Source organism: Mesoplodon mirus (assembly GCF_964341445.2).
Source record: "Mesoplodon mirus genome assembly, chromosome: 8".
NCBI lineage: Eukaryota > Metazoa > Chordata > Mammalia > Artiodactyla > Ziphiidae > Mesoplodon > Mesoplodon mirus.
In genome coordinates, this window is record NC_138984.1 from 19,169,381 (window position 1) to 19,186,929 (window position 17,549).

Consider the following 17,549-nt stretch of genomic DNA (forward strand, 5'->3'; position numbering starts at 1 on the left):
GCACATGATAAGTTCTTAGTAAATGTTCTTAGAAGTTGTTATTATTTTTGAGATTGCTATTCAAAGAGGTGGGCTAGGATCCTGAGTAGTCTTAAAAATGTATACATGTTCAAAAAAGGATTACATTGATGCTGTCCAATATAGTAGCCATACCTGGGTGTATGTGCTGAAGGAAGCCTGCTAAAGGAAGGGGGATTTGAGAGGGAGCCAGAGCCAGTTTGGGACACTTCTGTGTCCCCTAGAGCAGGGCCAAGCACCCTTTTGAGCATTTGGTGAAAGCTGTGGACACTCTCCCTGGAAAAGAGCACATGCCCAAACCCATGACATTTTGCATATAATTTGTCTATAACGTTTGCATGTATTTGCATATAACTTCCAGCCGCAGTCTATCAGTGGATCCCTCTGTTTTAGAGGTTGATTCATTTATCTTTGGACTGAGTCATTATTTTAGTGGATGCTTCCTTTAAACCTGGACTACATGTTGTGTACTGATAGAGGAAACCCAGAAGCCCAAGAATCCTCCAGTCTCATTTGCTTCTTCTTTGACTCTTACTCCTTTTCCCACAGGAGGTAAGCCACGTTCAGAGGAAACAAGTAGAGAGTAAAAGCCAAGTAAAGGTAATGCATATGCTTCAGTAACACTCACTGGGGGCTTGCTGAGAAATGCCAAGTGTGGCCATGGAGAGCAGGGCTGCCTGGGCCTCATCCCCAGTTCCCTTTTCCAAATGGCCTTTCCTGAATGGTGAGTCCCTAGGCTCCCAGGCAAAGCCCTGGATCTTGCATTCAGTCTTGTTCCTCACGGTGCTACTTCACACCTGTTGCCAGAGCAGGAAGCAGACTCCTCCATGAAAATGATGGCCGTGGTGAGTCTTCTTCATTGACCTCTCTTTTTCATGCCCCTCCTGCCTCCCCTCCGGTCTCTTCCCAGCTCCCAGCTGGCAAGAACTCCTGTCTTAGCCAGAGAGCTTCCCTTGGACTTGTGTTCCAGGCACCGGATGCTCATCAGGGCAGCCCTAGGCCTCCTCATGAGGACTAGGGACAGCGGGGACTACACCATGAACTCCAGATCATGCCTGAGTGCCAGCACAGTGGCCTTTCCCGCCATCACTGGCAGCAGTGTGGCCATGAGTGCCTAGAGCAGCGGCAATGCTAGTGTCTGTGTGAGGACACGTGTGGGGCGGGTGGAGTGGGTGGAGCAGGGCCGAGCAGGGTAGAAGGGCAGCAGGGCAGCGGGGGAAGGAATCTGAGATGACCCCACTCTCCTGTCTAAACTCCAGTACTAGACCCTACATACACTGAGCCCTATGCTAACTGGAGTGGTGGCAGCTGTGAGCGTGATGGTGGAGGGGGAGAACGCTGGGGAGATGCGAGTTGGGGGCTGATAGAGTAGCCAGTAGTTCTCTCTTCCTTCAAAAAGCTCTTCTGGTCTTGACCCCTAGGGCTTTGTGTTTGTCCAGTGGATGGATGTTCTCGCAGCTCTCGGGGGTCTCTCTCTGTGATAGCGCAGGACCAGGGTAGGGGGTACTTGTCTAGGGATGTAACTATGGGGTCTGACTGCATTTGTGCAGCATGTGTCTGTGTCGTTTGTGAATTCTCGTGTCTCCTTAGATGTGATGATGGTTGCATCTGCCTCTCTGTGGACCAGGGGTCATCTCACCCCTCCATCTGTGCCATTCTGGCCCAGTTTGCTCACAGATTCACTCACTGCCCTTTCCCACTCTGCTCTGAGCTGGCAGGAGATTGGAAGTTGGGAAGAAGGGAGAAGCCAGGCTATTTCTCTTCTTCCCTCTCTGCTTTTGACAGTGTCTCCCATCAGCAGCTGCATCTCCCTGTGACTCCAGTCCCCACCAGATGGGCCTCTGGGCTCTGAGAACCCCACCACTTCCCCTATAACCTATGTGTGGTGGTGGCAGCTTCTTGATGTCGTTAACTTTGGGGTTACTTCACTATCCCCTGGTTGTGCATTAAATTCCTTATTTTAAACACCCGGAGTGGCTTCCGTTTTCCTGGTTGGACCCTAACTGATGCACCAATTGATATTTATAATAAATGATCCTTGCTCACCCAAGTCACCTTTCCTCCACGGGCAGATCAGTCCATCCGATACTCTCTATAAATGTTGAAACTGAGATATAGTTCCAAGAAAGAAGGGATTTGCCAGTCCTGTTCGCTATTATAGTCCTGGCACCTAGTACAATGTCCAGTGCATCATAGGTAGTCAACAAATATCTGTCGAATAGATAAATATATCCTTATGTTATGTAATGACATAAAAACAATACTTGGTCGAAGATAAAGTTAAGTGGCAGTGAATTTACGTTTAGAGCAATGACTGGTAGGAAGAGGCACCTGTTTCATCCTCCTGCCATCTTGCTACCCCAGGGATTTTTCCATCTCCCTCCCTCCTCAGATAGATAGGGGCTAGGGATTCACCCATGAAAGGATTTCCATTACAGACAAGAAGCGTTGGCATAGCGAACCTCTAGGAGAGGTGCTTGGGGTGGTCTCGAAGTCAAGGCACGGGATGCGGGTTGGTCGCAGGCAAATTGGCTCTTCTGCTCTACCAGCTAGGCGAGGGATGGAAGAGGGTGTATCCCTGTGCTCTGGAAAAGTGCCGGGGATAGACCGCTCCAACTAAGAGAGGCTTCTGTAGCGAAGGGGTGGGATGGCAGGAAGAGGAGAGGAGGCAGCATCTGAACAGACCGGGCTCTGCGGGCACACTGAGGAGCACAACAGGCAAGCTAAGGCTGCTGAGTGTGCCAGGCGGAATGGCCGATGCGGTGGCCAGGGAAGGCTTCAGGGGCAGGGTCTCTGGGAATCTAGGTGGAAAACCATTCCAGTGACCTCAGAAGAGGTAATATCTGACTCGCCTGCCCGCCCCTCACCTTCTCTCTCCAGACCATCCCCCAGGGGTGAAGAGTGGTGTGATTCGTTACTTTCTGGAGGTGGGGAGATCTTTGCCCATTCTCTGGGTCTTTGAATCCTATCCCACTTGCTTCTCCCCTTTCTCCCTGCCGGCCAGACAGCCTGCCAGTTCCATGGATACTCAGAAGTGCTTCCCAAAGAAGCAGGACAAAGTGAAGAAGAGGGTCATCTGGGGCATTGAGGTGGCTGAGGAGCTTCAGTGGAAAGGCTGGGAGTTGGGGAAGGAGATCACCAAGAACCTGGTTCTGAAAAATCTATCCTTGAAAATCCAGAAGATAAAGTACAGGTACCAGTATGAGGGATCAGAGAATAAGTCCCTGAGCCTTCAAGCCCCCAAAGCAGCCACTTTAAAAAACACACTTTTAAAATGTCATATAAAACCAGAAGAGTATATAAAACATGTACAGCTTGAATAATTGTTGAGACTACAATTTGAATGATTGTTGAATAATTGTGACCAGATTAAATAATGGAATACTAACAGTGTCTGAAGCTCACCTTCTCCCACTATGTGTCCCCTGCATTGGAACACCTTCCCTACCCATAAAGGTAACCACTACCTTGTCTTTCATGATAATGATTTTCTTGTTTATCTCAAAAGGTTTTACCACTTATGTTTGTATCCCTAAATGTTATAGTTTAATTTTTCCTTCTTATGAACTTTATATAAGCGGGATAACATGATATATATATATATATATATATATATATATATATATATATATTTTTTTTTTTTTTTTTTTTTTGCCGTATACGGGCCTCTCACTGCTGTGGCCTCTCCCGTTGTGGAGGACAGGCTCCGGACGCACAGGCTCAGCGGCCGTGGCTCATGGGCCTAGAGCGGCATGTGGGATCTTCCTGGACTGGGGCACGAGCCCATGTCCCCTGCATCGGCAGGCGGACTCTCAACCACTGAGCCACCAGGGAAGCCCCCATTACACTTTTATTTTGCTCAGTTATGTTTGTAAGACTCATCCACATGCAGATATAGTTCATCCTTTTTCATCACAGTATAATAGTCCAATGTATGCTTATACGTATTCACCCATTCTTCTGTTAAGGGACGTTTGGGTTGTTTCCAGTTTGGGACTGTATACACCTCCTATTGCACAAGTTCAAGAGTTTTTCTAGGGTAGATACATAGGAGTACAGTTGCTGTGACTTAGAACATGTACATGTTTGCTTTTTTAGATTTTTGTACATGTTTGCCAAACTCTTTCCCAAAGGACTTGTATCCATTTATATTCACACGAGCCACATATGAGCATTCCCATTCCTCTGTGTCTTTATCAACAACTGATAATGTCAAGATTTAAATTTTTTGCCAATAATGGTAATTTGTTGTGGGTTTAATTTGCATTTCTCTGATTACTAATACAGTTGAGTGTCTTTTCAAATGTTATTGGCCATTTCATTTGTGAAATACGTGTTTAAGTCTGTGCACATTTTTCTAATAGATTATCCTTTTTCATTTTTTTAAAATATTGAAATATAGCTGATTTATAATATTATATTAGTTTAGATGTGTAGCATGGTGATTCAGTATTTTTATAGATTGTACTCCATTAAAAGCTATTACAAGATATATGGTTGCCAGGGGATGGGTGGGAGGTATAAATTGGGAGATTGGTATTGACATATACACACTACTATATATAAAATAGATACCTAAGCAGGACCTACTGTATAGCACAGGGAACTCTACTAAGTTCTTTGTAATGACCTATATGGGAAAAGAATCTTAAAAAGAACGGATATATGTGTATGTACAACTGATTCTCTTTCCTGTACAGCAGAAACTAACACAACATTGTAAATCAACTATACTCCAATAAAAATTAAAAGAAAAAAAGACAATCTACAAAGAAGACATACAGATAGCTAACAGGCACGTGAAAAGATGCTCAACATCACTAATTATTAGAGAAATGCAAATCAAAACGACAATGAGATAACACCTCACACCTGTCAGAATGGCTATCATCAAAAAGTCTACAAATAACAAATGTTGGTGAGGACGTGGAGAAAAGGGAACCTTAGTACACTGTTGGTGAGAATGTAAATTGGTCAGTCGTCATGGAAAACAGTGTGGAGGTTCCTCAAAAAACTAAAAAAAAAACCACCATATGATTCAGCAATTCCACTCCTGGGTATATGTCCAGAAAAAAACAAAAACACTAATTGGAAAAGATACATGCATCCCAATGTTCATAGCAATAGCCAGTCCAAGCATCCATCAGCAGACAAATGAGTATATATCAATATATACCACAATGGGATATTACTCAGCCAGAAAAAAAGAATGAAATTCTGCCATTTGCAGCAACATGGATGGACCTAGAGAATATTATGCTTAGCGAAATAAGTCAGACAGAGAAAGACAAATACTGTATGATATCACTTATATGTGCAATCTAAAAAATAAAACAAATGAATGTATATAGCAAAACAGAAACAAACTCACAGATATAGAAAACAAACCAGTGGTTACCAGTGGGGAGAGGGAAGTGGGGAGGGGCAAGATAGGGACATGGGATTAAGAAAAGGAAACTACTAAGTTTAAAGTAGATAAGCAACAAAGATATATTGCAGAGTACAGGGAATTATAGGCATTATCTTGTTAATAACTTTGTTTTAAATTTAAGTTCCCAGTAGGTCCTGCTTAGGTAACTATTTTATATATAGTAGTGTGTATATGTCAATCCCATTCTCCCATTTTATCCCTACCCCTTCCCTCCATGTTTGTTTTTTGCACCTGTGACTCTATTTCTATTTTGTAAGTAAGTTCATTTGTACCATTTTTTTAGATTCCACATATAAGCACTATCATGATATTTGTCTTTTTCTTTCTGACTTACTTCACTCGTATGACAATCTCTAGGTCCATTCATGTTGCTGCAAATGGCGTTATTTCATTCTTTTTTATGGCTGAGTAATATTCCATTGTATATATGTGTACCACATCTTCTTTATCCATTTCTCCGTCAATGGACATTTTAGGTTGCTTCCATGTCCTGGCTATTGTAAATAGTGCTGCAATGAACATTGGGGTGTATGTATCTTTTCACATTATGGTTTTCTCCGGATATATGCCCAGGAGTGGGATTGCTGGATCATACGGCAGCTCTATTTTTAGTTTTTTAAGGAACCTCCATACTGTTCTCCATAATGGTTGTACCAATTTACATTCCCACCAACAGTATAGGAAGGTTCCCCTTTCTCCACACCCTCCCCAGCATTTATTGTTTGCAGATTTTTTTTTTTTTTTTTTTTGCGGTACGCAGGCCTCTCACTGTTGTGGCCTCTCCTGTTGTGGAGCACAGGCTCCAGACATGCAGGCTCAGCGGCCATGGCTTACAGGCCCAGCCTCTCTGTGGCATGTGGGATCTTCCCGGACCGAGGCATGAACCCGTGTCCCCTGCATCGGCAGGTGGACTCCCAACCACTGCACCACCAGGGAAGACCCTGTTTGCAGATTTTTTGATGATGGCCATTCTGAATGGTGTGAGGTGATACTTCATTGTAGTTTTGATTTGCATTTCTCTAATAATTAGTGATGTTGAGCATCTTTTCATGTGCCTCTTGGCCATCTGTATGTCTTCTTTGGAGAAATGTCTTTTTTAGATCTTCCACCCATTTTTTGATTGGGTGTTTGCTTTTTCAATATTGAGCTGCATGAGCCTTTTGTATATTTGGGAGATTAATCCCTTGTCGGTCAGTTCATTTGCAAATATTTCCTCCCATTCTGAGGGTTGTCTTTTCGTCTTGTTTATGATTTCCTTGCTGTGCAAAAGCTTTGAAGTTTCATTAGGTCCCATTTGTTTATTTTTGTTTTTATTTCCATTACTCTAGGAGGTGGATCAAAAAAGATCTTGCTGTGATTTATGTCAAAGAGTGTTCTTCCTTTGTTTTCCTCTAAGAGTTTTATAGTGTCCAGTCTTACATTTAGGTCTCTAATCCATTTTGAGTATATTTTTGTGTATGGTGTTAGGGAGTGTTCTAATTTCATTCTTTTACATGTAGCTAGCTGTCCAGTTTTACCAGCACCACTTATTGAAGAGGCTGTCTTTTTCCATTGTATATCCTTGCCTCCTTTGTCATAAATTAGTTGACCATAGGTGCGTGGGTTTATCTCTGGGCTTTCTATCTTGTTCCTTTGATCTATGTTTTTGTTTTTGTTCCAGTACCATATTGTCTTGATTACTGTAGCTTTGTAGTATAGTCTGAAGTCAGGGAGTCTAATTCCTCCAGCTCCGTTTTTTTCCCTCAAGACTGCTTTGGCTATTCGGGGTCTTTTGTGTCTCCATACAAATTTTAAGATTTTTTGTTCTAGTTCTGTAAAAAATGCCATTGGTAATTTGATAGGGATTGCATTGAATCTGTAGATTGCTTTGGGTAGTATAGTCATTTTCACAATATTGATTCTTCCAGTCCAAGAACATGGTATATCTCTCTAACTGTTGGTATCGTCTTTAATTTTTTCATCAGTGTCTTATACTTTTCTGCATACAGGTCTTTTGTCTCCTTAGGTAGGTTTATTCCTAGGTATTTTATTCTTTTTGTTGCAGTAATAAATGGGAGTGTTTCCTTAGTTTATCTTTCAGGTTTTTCATCATTAGTATATAAGAATGCAAGATATTTCTGTGCATTAATTTTGTATCCTGCAACTTTACCATATTCATTGATTAGCTCTAGTAGTTTTCTGGTGGCATCTTTAGGATTCTCTATGTATAATATCATGTCATCTGCAAACAGTGACAGTTTTACTTCATCTTTTCCAATTTGTATTCATTTTATTTCTTTTTTTTCTCTGACTGCTGCAGCTAGGACTTCCAAGACTATGTTGAATAAGAGTGGTGAGAGTGGACATCCTTGTCTTTTTCCTGATCTTAGAGGAAGTGCTTTCAGTTTTTCCCCATTGAGAATGATGTTTGCTGTGGGTTTGTCATATATGACCTTTATTATGTTGAGGTAGATTCCCTCTATGCCCATGTTCTGGAGCGTTTTTATCATAAATGGGTGTTGAATTTTGTCAAAAGCTTTTCCTGCATCTATTGAGACGATCATATGGTTTTTCTTCTTCAATTTGTTAATATGGTGTATTGCATTGATTGATTTGCATATATTGAAGAATGCTTGCATCCCTGGGATAAATCCCACTTGATCATGGTGTATGATCCTTTTAAAGTGTTGTTAGATTCTGTTTGCTAGTATTTTGTTGAGGATTTTTGCATCTATATTCATCAGTGATATTGGTCTGTAATTTTCCTTTTTGGTAGTATCTTTGTCTGCTTTTGGTATCAGGGTGATGGTGACCTCATAGAATGTGTTTGGGAGTGTTCCTTCCCCTGCAATTTGTTGGAAGAGTTTGAGAAGGATGGGTGTTAGCTCTTCTCTAAATGTTTGATAGAATTCACCTGTGAAGCCATCTGGTCCTGGACTTTAGTTCGTTGAAAGATTTTTAATCACAGTTTCAATTTAATTACTTGTGATTGGTCTGTTCATATTTTCTATTTCTTCCTGGTTCAGTCTTGGAAGGTTATACATTTCTAAGAATTTGTCCATTTCTTCCAGGTTGTCCATTTTATTGGCATAGAGTTGCTTTTTGTAGTCTCTTAGGATGCTTTGTATTTCTGCGGTGTGTGTTGTAACTTCTCCTTTTTCATTTTTAATTTTATTGATTTGAGTCCTCTTTTTCTTAATGAGTCTGGCTAATGTTTTATCAACTTTGTTTATCTTCTCAAAGAACCAGCTTTTAGTTTTATTGATCTTGGCTATTGTTTTCTTTGTTTCTATTTCATTTATTTCTGCTCCGATCTTTATGATTTCTTTCTTCTGCTAACTTTGGGTTTTGTTTGTTCTTCTTTCTCTAGTTCCTTTAGGTGTAAGGTTAGATTGTTTATTTGAGGTTTTTCTTGTTTCTTGAGGTAGGCTTGTATAGCTATAAACTTCCCTCTTAGAACTGCTTTTGCTGCATCCCATAGGTCGTCATGTTTTCATTGTCATTTGTCTCTAGGTATTTTTTGATTTCCTCTTTGATTTCTTCAGTGATCTCTTGGTTACTTAGTAATGTGTTGTTTAGCCTCCATGTGTTTGTGTTTTTTACACTTTTTTCCCTGTAATTGATTTCTAATCTCATAGCGTTGTGGTCAGAAAAGATACTTGATACGATTTCAATTTTCTTAAATTTACTGAGGCTGATTTGTGACCCAAGATGTGATTTATCCTGGAGAATGTTCCGTGCCCACTTGAGAAGAAAGTGTAATTTGCTGTTTTTGGATGGAATGTCCTATAAATATCAGTTAAATCTATCTGGTCTATTGTGTCATTTAAAGCTTCTGTTTCCTTATTTATTTTCATTTTGGATGATCTGTCCATTGGTGTAAGTGAGGTGTTAAAGTCCCCCACTATTATTGTGTTCCTGTCAATTTCCTCTTTTATAGCTGTTAGCAGTTGCCTTATGTATTGAGATGCTCCTATGTTGGGTGCATATATATTTATAATTGTTATATCTTCTTCTTGGATTGATCCCTTAATCATTATGCAGTGTCCTTCCTTGTCTCTTGAAACATTCTTTATTTTAAAGTCTATTTTATCTGATATGAGTATTGCTACTCCAGCTTTCTTTTGATTTCCATTTGCACAGAATATCTTTCTCTCCATACCCTCACTTTCAGTGTGTATGTGTCCCTAGGTCTGAAGTGGGTCTCTTGTAGACAGCATATATATATGGGTCTGGTTTTTGTATCCATTCAGCAAGCCTGTGTCTTTTGGTTGGAGCAGTTAATCCATTCACGTTTAAGGTAATTATAGATATGTATGTTCCTGTGACCATTTTCTTAATTGTTTTGGGTTTTTTTAAAGTTCTTTTCTTCTCTTGTGTTTCCCACTTAGAGAAGTTCCTTTAGCATTTTTTGTAGAGCTCCTTTGGTGGTGCTGAATTCTCTTAGCTTTTGCTTGTCTGTAAAGCTTTTGATTTCTCCATCGAATCTGGATGAGATCCTTGCCGGGTAGAGTAATCTTGGTTGTATGTTCTTCCCTTTCATCACTTTAGGTATATCATGCCACTCCCTTCTGGCTTGCAGAGTTTCTGCTGAGAAATCAACTGTTAACCTTATGGGAGTTCCCTTGTATGTTATTTGTCGTTTTCCCCTTGCTGCTTTCAATACTTTTTCTTTGTCTTTAGTTTTTGCCAGTTTGATTACTATGTGTCTCAGAGTGTTTCTCCTTGGGTTTATCCCTTATGGGACTCTCTGCGCTTCCTGGACTTGGGTGGCTATTTCCTTTCCCATGTTAGGAAAGTTTTCGACTATAATCTCTTCAAATATTTTCTCAGGTCCTTTTTTTTTCTCTTCTCCTTCTGGGACCCCTATAATGTAAATGTTGTTGCGTTTAATGTTGTCCCAGAGGTCTCAGGCTGTCTTCATTTCTTTTCATTCTTTTTTCTTTATTCCGTTCCGCAGCAGTGAATTCCACCATTCTGTCTTCCAGGTCACTTATCCGTTCTTCTGCCTCAATTATTCTACTATTGATTCCTTCTAGTGTAGTTTTCATTTCAGTTATTGTATTGTTCATCTCTGTTTGTTTGTTCTTTAAATCTTCTAGGTCTTTGTTAAACATTTCTTGCATCTTCTTGATCTTTGCCTCCATTCTTTTTCCGAGGTCCTGGATCATCTTCACTATCATTATTCTGAATTCTTTTTCTGGAAGGTTGCCTATCTCCACTTCATTTAGTTGTTTTTCTGGGGTTTTATCTTGTTCCTTCATCTGGTACATAGCCCTCTGCCTTCTCATCTTGTCTATCTTTCTGTGAATGTGGTTTTTGTTCCACAGGCTGCAGGATTGTAGTTCTTCTTGCTTCTGCTGTCTGCCCTTATAATGTCTTTTTTAAATAGAAATTCTTATTGAGGATACTAATCCTTTGTCAGTTATGTGTTGTGAATATCTTCTCCCACTTTGTGACTTGTCTTTTACTCTATCATGTCTTTTGAAGAAAAGAAGTTCTTAATTTCAAAGGAATCAAATGTACCAATATTTTTCTTTTATGGTTGAGGCTTTTTTGTATCTTGTTTAAGAAGTTCTTCTCTACCCTTACCTAGGTCATGAAGATATTCTCTTTTAGTATCTTCTAAAGACTTTATAATTTTGCCTTTAATATTTGTCTTTTATTTATATGGAATTGATTTTTGTGAATGGTTTGAAGTAGGGATCCAATGACATTTTTTTCTCTCAACCAAATGTCCAATTGTCCCAACACCACTTATTGAAAAGTTCATACCTTCCCTGATGATCTCCCCCACCACTGATGTATATCAAGTGTCCATATATGTATGGATCCATTTCTGAACTCTGTTTTGTTCCCTTGCTCTACTTGTCTTTCCCTGGGCCAATAAATATCATCCTGAATTAATTATTAGAGCTTATAATAAATCTTGAATATCTTGTAGTGTAAGTCTTACAACTTCATTCTTATTCAGGATTGTCTTGGCTATCCTTGGGCCGTTGAAGTTTCATATGTCTTCAAATCAGCTTATCACACATACAGGTAAACTACTTTTTGAGATTTTCATTGGGATTTAGTTGAAACTATAGATTAATTTGGGGAGACTTGATGTCATTACAAACTGAGTCTTTCATGGCAATTTTTATCTTTCATGACTCATGGTTTATCTTTATATTTCTTTAGGTCTCTTTCATGTCTCTCAATAAAATGTAAATTTTTCTCTGTAGATGTCTTACACATCTTTAGTTAGATTTATCCCTAACTGTTATATATATATATATATATATATATATTTTAATTTGCCTTGTTCTGAATTCTTTTGGCCATTACCTACACCAGGACATTTTTTTTTTTAAGAAGACGTTGGGGGTAGGAGTTTATTAATTAATTTATTTATTTTTGCTGTGTTGGTTCTTCATTTCTGTGTGAGGGCTTTCTCTAGTTGTGGCAAGTGGGGGCCACTCTTCATTGCGGTGCACGGGCTTCTCACTGTCGCGGCCTCTCTTGCTGCGGAGCACAGGCTCCAGACGCGCAGGCTTAGTAGTTGTGGGTCACGGGCCCAGTCGCTCCACGGCATGTGGGATCCTCCCAGACCAGGGCTCGAACCCGTGTCCCCTGCATTAGCAGGCAGATTCTCAACCACTGTGCCACCAGGGAAGCCCCCTAAGTGTTTTATATTTTTGATGATGCTGAGTATGATATCTTTTAAAGTTGTTTCATTTTCTGCTTGTTGCTGGCTTTATAGAAAGTCTTTTTTTTTAAAGGGCTTCAAATGCTTGGCTTTTTATTTATTTATTTTTGGCTGTGTTGGGTCTTCATTTCTGTGTGAGGGCTTTCTCTAGTTGTGGCAAGCAGGGGCCACTCTTCATCGTGGTGCATGGGCCTCTCACTATCGCGGCCTCTCTTGTTGCGGAGCACAGGCTCCAGAAGTGCAGGCTCAGTAGTTGTGGCTCACGGGCCCAGTTGCTCTGCGGCATGTGGGATCTTCCCAGCCCAGGGCTCGAACCCGTGTCCCCTGCATTAGCAGGCAGATTCTCAACCACTGCGCCACCAGGAAAGCCCTAGAAAGTCATTTTTTTAAAATATGGATGTTTTGTCCACAATCTTGTGCCCAGAAACCTTGGTAAGTTCTCTCATTAATTCTAATAATGTATTTGTTAATTCTTTTTTCCACATACACATTCATATCTTATATGAAAATGGCATTTTTCCTTCCTTTCCAACCCTATCTCCTTTCTTTCTTTGTCTTTCCTTACTGCACTGTTGAAAAGGAAAGTGCTGAACAGAAGCTGTTATAGCAGGCATCATTGTTTTGTTCATGATCTCAGCATGAAAGATTCCAGTGTTTCACCATTAATTTGGATGGTTCCTGTAGTTTTTTTCTTCTTTCTTTCTTTCTTTTTTTTTTTTTTTTAGACTTTATCAGGTTAAGGAAGTCCCCTTCTATTTCTAGGTTGCTGAGAGTTTTTGTCATAAACATATGTTGAAGTTTAATATTTTTCTTTATTGAGATGATCATTGATTTTTTTCTTTCTTTATTTGTTAATACGGTGAATTAACATTAACTGATTTTTGTAATGTTACACCAACTGTGTATTCGTAGAATAAGCCCAACTTGGTCATGATTGAGTATTCTTTTTATACAGATTGCTAAATTCTTTTTGCCAATATTTTGTTTATGGGTGATATTAGCCTGTAATTTTCCTTTCTTCTCATAACTGTCAGGTTTTGATAACAACGTTGTGATGGATTCATAGAATATGGTGGGGAGGGTTTCCTTGTTTTCTGCTGTTGGAAAGAGAAGACAAGGATTATCAGATGCTTGGTACTACTTGCTGGGAAGCCATCTGGCCTGGTGTTTTCTTTGTGGGAAGATTTTTGACTATTTCTTTAATTTTTTGGATACTTTTAGAAAGGGTGGCCATAAAATGTATAATTCTTGAGTCAGTTTTGGTCAATTATACATTCCTAGGAATATGTTTATTTTATCTGAACTTATTGCTATAGTTTTTTGATAATATTGGCCTCTTATTAATATATTTTTTAAAATAAATAAATTTATTTATTTATTTATTTATTTATTTATTTATTTATTTATTTTTGTCTGCATTAGGTCTTCGTTGCTGCACGTGGGCTTTCTCTAGTTGGGGCGATCGGGGGCTACTCTTGGTTGCGGTGCGCGTGCTTTTCATGGCTTCTCTTGTTGCAGAGCACAGGCTGTAGGCGTGTGGGCTTCAGTAGTTGTGGCACGTGGGCTTAGTAGCTGTGGCACACAGGCTCAGTAGTTGTGGCTTATGAGCTCTAGAGTGCAGGCACGTAGTTGTGGCACACGGGCTTAGTTGCTCCACGGCATGTAGGATCTTCCCAGACCAGCCTCATACCCATGTCCCCTGCATTGGCAGGCAGATTCTTAACCACTGCGCCACCAGGGAAGTCCCCTATTAGTATTTTTGAAGTCTGCAGAATCTATAGTTTTGACCCACTCTGGAACTCTACAGCTGTGCTGAGATCTCTGCTTGGAAATGCATCCCTGGCGCCTCTGTTCTCAGCTTTGGTTTCCCCCAGCTAAGTGCTCAGGGATTTTGTTGAATCAGGGCAGCCTTCCCCATCCCAGACCCCACTGACCACCATGTGCATCTGAGGTACAAGTGCAGCTCCCTTGGCCCTGTATCTTTTCATTTAGTGCTCTGACATCCTAGAGTGAAGGTCTGCAAGAGAAGTGGTAGGATGAGGGAGACAGTTCCTCCTATGCTAGAACACCTGTGTTTCTCCTTCCATGGTCCCACAGACTCAAGTCTGCTTGGCTTTCCAGAATCTTCCCTAATCTTTCTGCCTCTCCTAGTTTTCTGATCCTGAAGTGCTTATCCTCTGGCTCCTTCCCACAGGCCCCCCAAGACCAAATTCTTCTTCACGGTCATCCCCCAGCCCATCTTCCTGAGCCCAGGCATGACCCTCTCACTCCCAATCATCTTCCGGCCCCTGGAGGAGGTAAGGACTGCCATGGTGAGCGGAGGGCAGGGAGGGACACAGGCACAGTGACCTCAGAGCAGGATGTAGGGCAGAGCAACGAGGAGCTCTCCCACCACACCCACATCCCACCAGCTGGAGCCAAAACTCATTAGATAGAGGGGGCTTCCCAGTTGGATGTTGTTGGGGGAAAAGGCTGTGCTACTGTGTTGGCCATCAGAAAGCCCTATATTCCTTGGGCTCTTCCTGCTCTCAAAATGTTTCCCCAAATACTTTGTTCCTCACAAAAGAAGCCCTACATCTCTGAGACCAAGATGGTGCTAGAACACAAGTAACTGACCCTCTCTTCAGAGACTGAGATGGAGGGCCATGGTTTAGCCCAGCCCTCGGCAGTTGTGTTGAGGGGATGGCCAAGGGCTGGGGTCGGGTGAGTGGTCCTTGAGTACCACCCGGGTACCACTGATCAGCCAGGACCTCTGCCTCCCTGCCTCCACACTGCAGAAGGAGTGCGTGGACCAGCTGTGGTTTGAGAAAGCAGAGGGGATGTTCTGTGTGGACCTGAGAGCCACCCTGCCCTGCCACAATCTGATCTGCCCACCGTCCCTGCAATTGCCCATGTGCGCCATGGGGGACATGGCCGAGGCCTGGTTCTGCCTGGACAATGCGGGGTGAGGGCCGCGGCTGAGGCTCAGAGGTGGGAAGAGAGAACTGTGAGGAGGGTTCCTGGGAGCAGGAGAGACTCGCCTGTGTGATGGTGGAAGGGGATAAGGGGAGTAAAGGGGGCATCCCGGCCTTTCTAAAGCAGGGGCAGTGGTCAGTGAGCCCAGTGGCTCTAACCTGCCCACCCCCTCCAGGGACCTGCCCACCTTCTTCACCTGGGAGTCCCCCAGCCCATTCCAGATGTTGCCGACCACGGGGCTGCTGGAGCCAGGCCAGGCCTGCCGGATCAATGTGACCTTTCAACCCCTTATGGCTATCATCTACGACGTTCAGGCCACGTGCTGGTACGGGGAGGGAAGCAAGCAGAAGAGCAGCATCCAGCTGCAGGCTGTGGGTGAGGCCCGACCTCTCACCTGTCACCAGAGCCCCCTGCTGCACCTCTCTGGGGATCGAAGCCACAGTGTGCGCCCTTCCCCCCTCCCCCCACCCCGCCCTGGCCTGGCCTCCACCGGACCTCCTCCAGCCTCCTGCCCTCCCCTGAGCCCTGCAGGCTTTGCCTTTTCTTTGTCTTCCTTGGTGTCGCAGACCAGTGTTTCCCTGGGGACCCCCGTCTTCTTTGAAGGGCTGTTCAGCTGGGGCCACAGAGGCCCTGGTGGGTTTCTCCCCAAGGCTCTCCCCTCTCTGCCCAGCCAAATGTGCCCAGCTGCTGGTGAGCATAAAGCAGAAGCGCCCGGAGGACCAGGATGCCGAGGGCATCCAGAAAGTGTTGCACTTTGGCTCTGTTGCTGTGGGCTGCACCGCTGAGAGGCAGATCAAGCTGTATAACCCATCGGTGGTATGTGTCCTGTGCACATAGGGGGAGTGGGGGCAGGACTCAGGAACCACAGGGCCAGGTGCTCCTAATACTCAGCCCCTGTACAGAATGTTGCAACCTCACGTAACCATGTCTGTTGATACACTCATGTCAAAACGGGTCCCACTCTCCTCTCAGCTGGGGGCTGGGCTGGGGTATCCCTTGACCCCCCCCCCGCCAGAGCAACTCCAAGAGCAGCCCTAAGGTGTCCTGATGCCAGGACCACAGCTAGCCTTTGTGGTACCTTTGGGAAAAGGAAAAGGTGCCCCCTCTGGGTGGTCCGTGTAGGGCATACGGCTCGGCCCCTTCCTTCCTCCTGGCAGAGGCAGCCTTGCTCCACGATCAAAGCTGATGATTGAGGCACAGGTGGGGCTTCAGCTGCCCTCACCCTCTTGGCTGGGCACCTTGGTAATAACAGACGAACCACCCTGTGACCTGACCACCTCCTGTCCCCACCTGGCCCCGTAGGTGAGCGCCCCCTTCAGGATCGAAGTGGCCCCAGACATGCTGGCCAAAGACGAGGCCTTCTCGTGCCCCATGGCCCATGGCATCGTGCCCCCGGGAGAGAAGAAATGCGTGTCAGTGTTCTTCCACCCCAAGACCTTGGACGTCAGGACTATGGACTACTTGTCCGTCATGCCCTCTGGCTGTGCCTCCCAAACCCTGCTCAAAGTCGTTGGTTTCTGTAGAGGTACTGGCAGTCCCAAGTCACTGCACTCCCTCTGGAGACAGGAGCAACCCATGCTTACGATTGGCAAGTGCCTGCTCCTAGTCGCCCAGGGCCTCCTTGCCCTCAGCCTGGGTGTCTGCTGCCCCCTGGTGGACTCAGTGAGGAACCAGTTGAAGACACCTGGAGATATTGTTCCCATGCTCACCCCTGGTGACCTGGTGGTCCGCTCAGGCCTTTCCAACCCAACCTTCTGTCTCCAGGCAGCACCACCTCTCATCAGTGGTACCCTTTGACATATCCTCAGGGAGGCTGATACCCCAGCCCCACTCAGGTGGCAGGGCCCACTCACAGAGCCCCCATCTCTTCTGCCCAGGTCCTGATGTGTCCCTGCAGTACCACTGTGTCGACTTCAGCTGGGTCAACCTCGGGAAGCGCTCGGAGCAGTCCCTGTGGATTGAGAACAAGTCGGACTGCACGGCCCACTTCCAGTTTGACATCGACTGTCAGGAGAGCGTCTTCAGCATCAGACCTGCCTTTGGGACCCTGGTGGGCAAGGCCCGCGTGACCCTGCACTGTGCCTTCCAGCCCACTCACCCCATCATCTACTTTCGGAGGGTGGCCTGTTTCATCCACCACCAGGTGAGCTATGGGGGAGGGGGTGAGGAGGGGCTCCCCGGGCAGCTGGAGGGGCCAATCCGAGTCCTAGTAATGAAGACAGTGATTGGTACTCAGTCCCCTGTATTCTGGAACTTCCAGGGCTGTCTGCCTGGATCATCACCTCCAGAGCCCCAGCCTGGCTTTTGGAGCCAGAGTTTGGCCAAGGGCATGTGAATGCTCGCTCCGAGCCGGGTGGGTAGGCCAGTCTTTCTGTGACTGTTGCCAGGCCAAGGACTTTGCTGCTGATGCTGCTAATGCGCTGGTGTAGGGGGGACTGGATCTCGCCCCATGCAGCATGTGCAGAGCAGAGAGCC

At 44.0% G+C, this 17,549-nt stretch overlaps 1 protein-coding gene across 1 annotated transcript in view; it reads left to right on the forward strand.

Moving 5' to 3' along the window:
* Positions 1-3,023: 3,023 nt before the first annotated feature.
* The window catches only part of CFAP65 (cilia and flagella associated protein 65), a 38,656-nt gene continuing 24,130 nt past the window's right edge, over positions 3,024-17,549 (forward strand). The window contains exons 1-7 of the mRNA XM_082631264.1: positions 3,024-3,211; positions 14,314-14,416; positions 14,897-15,063; positions 15,250-15,449; positions 15,745-15,890; positions 16,377-16,599; positions 16,952-17,217. Coding sequence (XP_082487390.1) covers positions 3,039-3,211; positions 14,314-14,416; positions 14,897-15,063; positions 15,250-15,449; positions 15,745-15,890; positions 16,377-16,599; positions 16,952-17,217 — 1,278 coding nt within the window. The 5' untranslated portion in view covers positions 3,024-3,038. The remainder of the gene's footprint in view (positions 3,212-14,313; positions 14,417-14,896; positions 15,064-15,249; positions 15,450-15,744; positions 15,891-16,376; positions 16,600-16,951; positions 17,218-17,549) is intronic.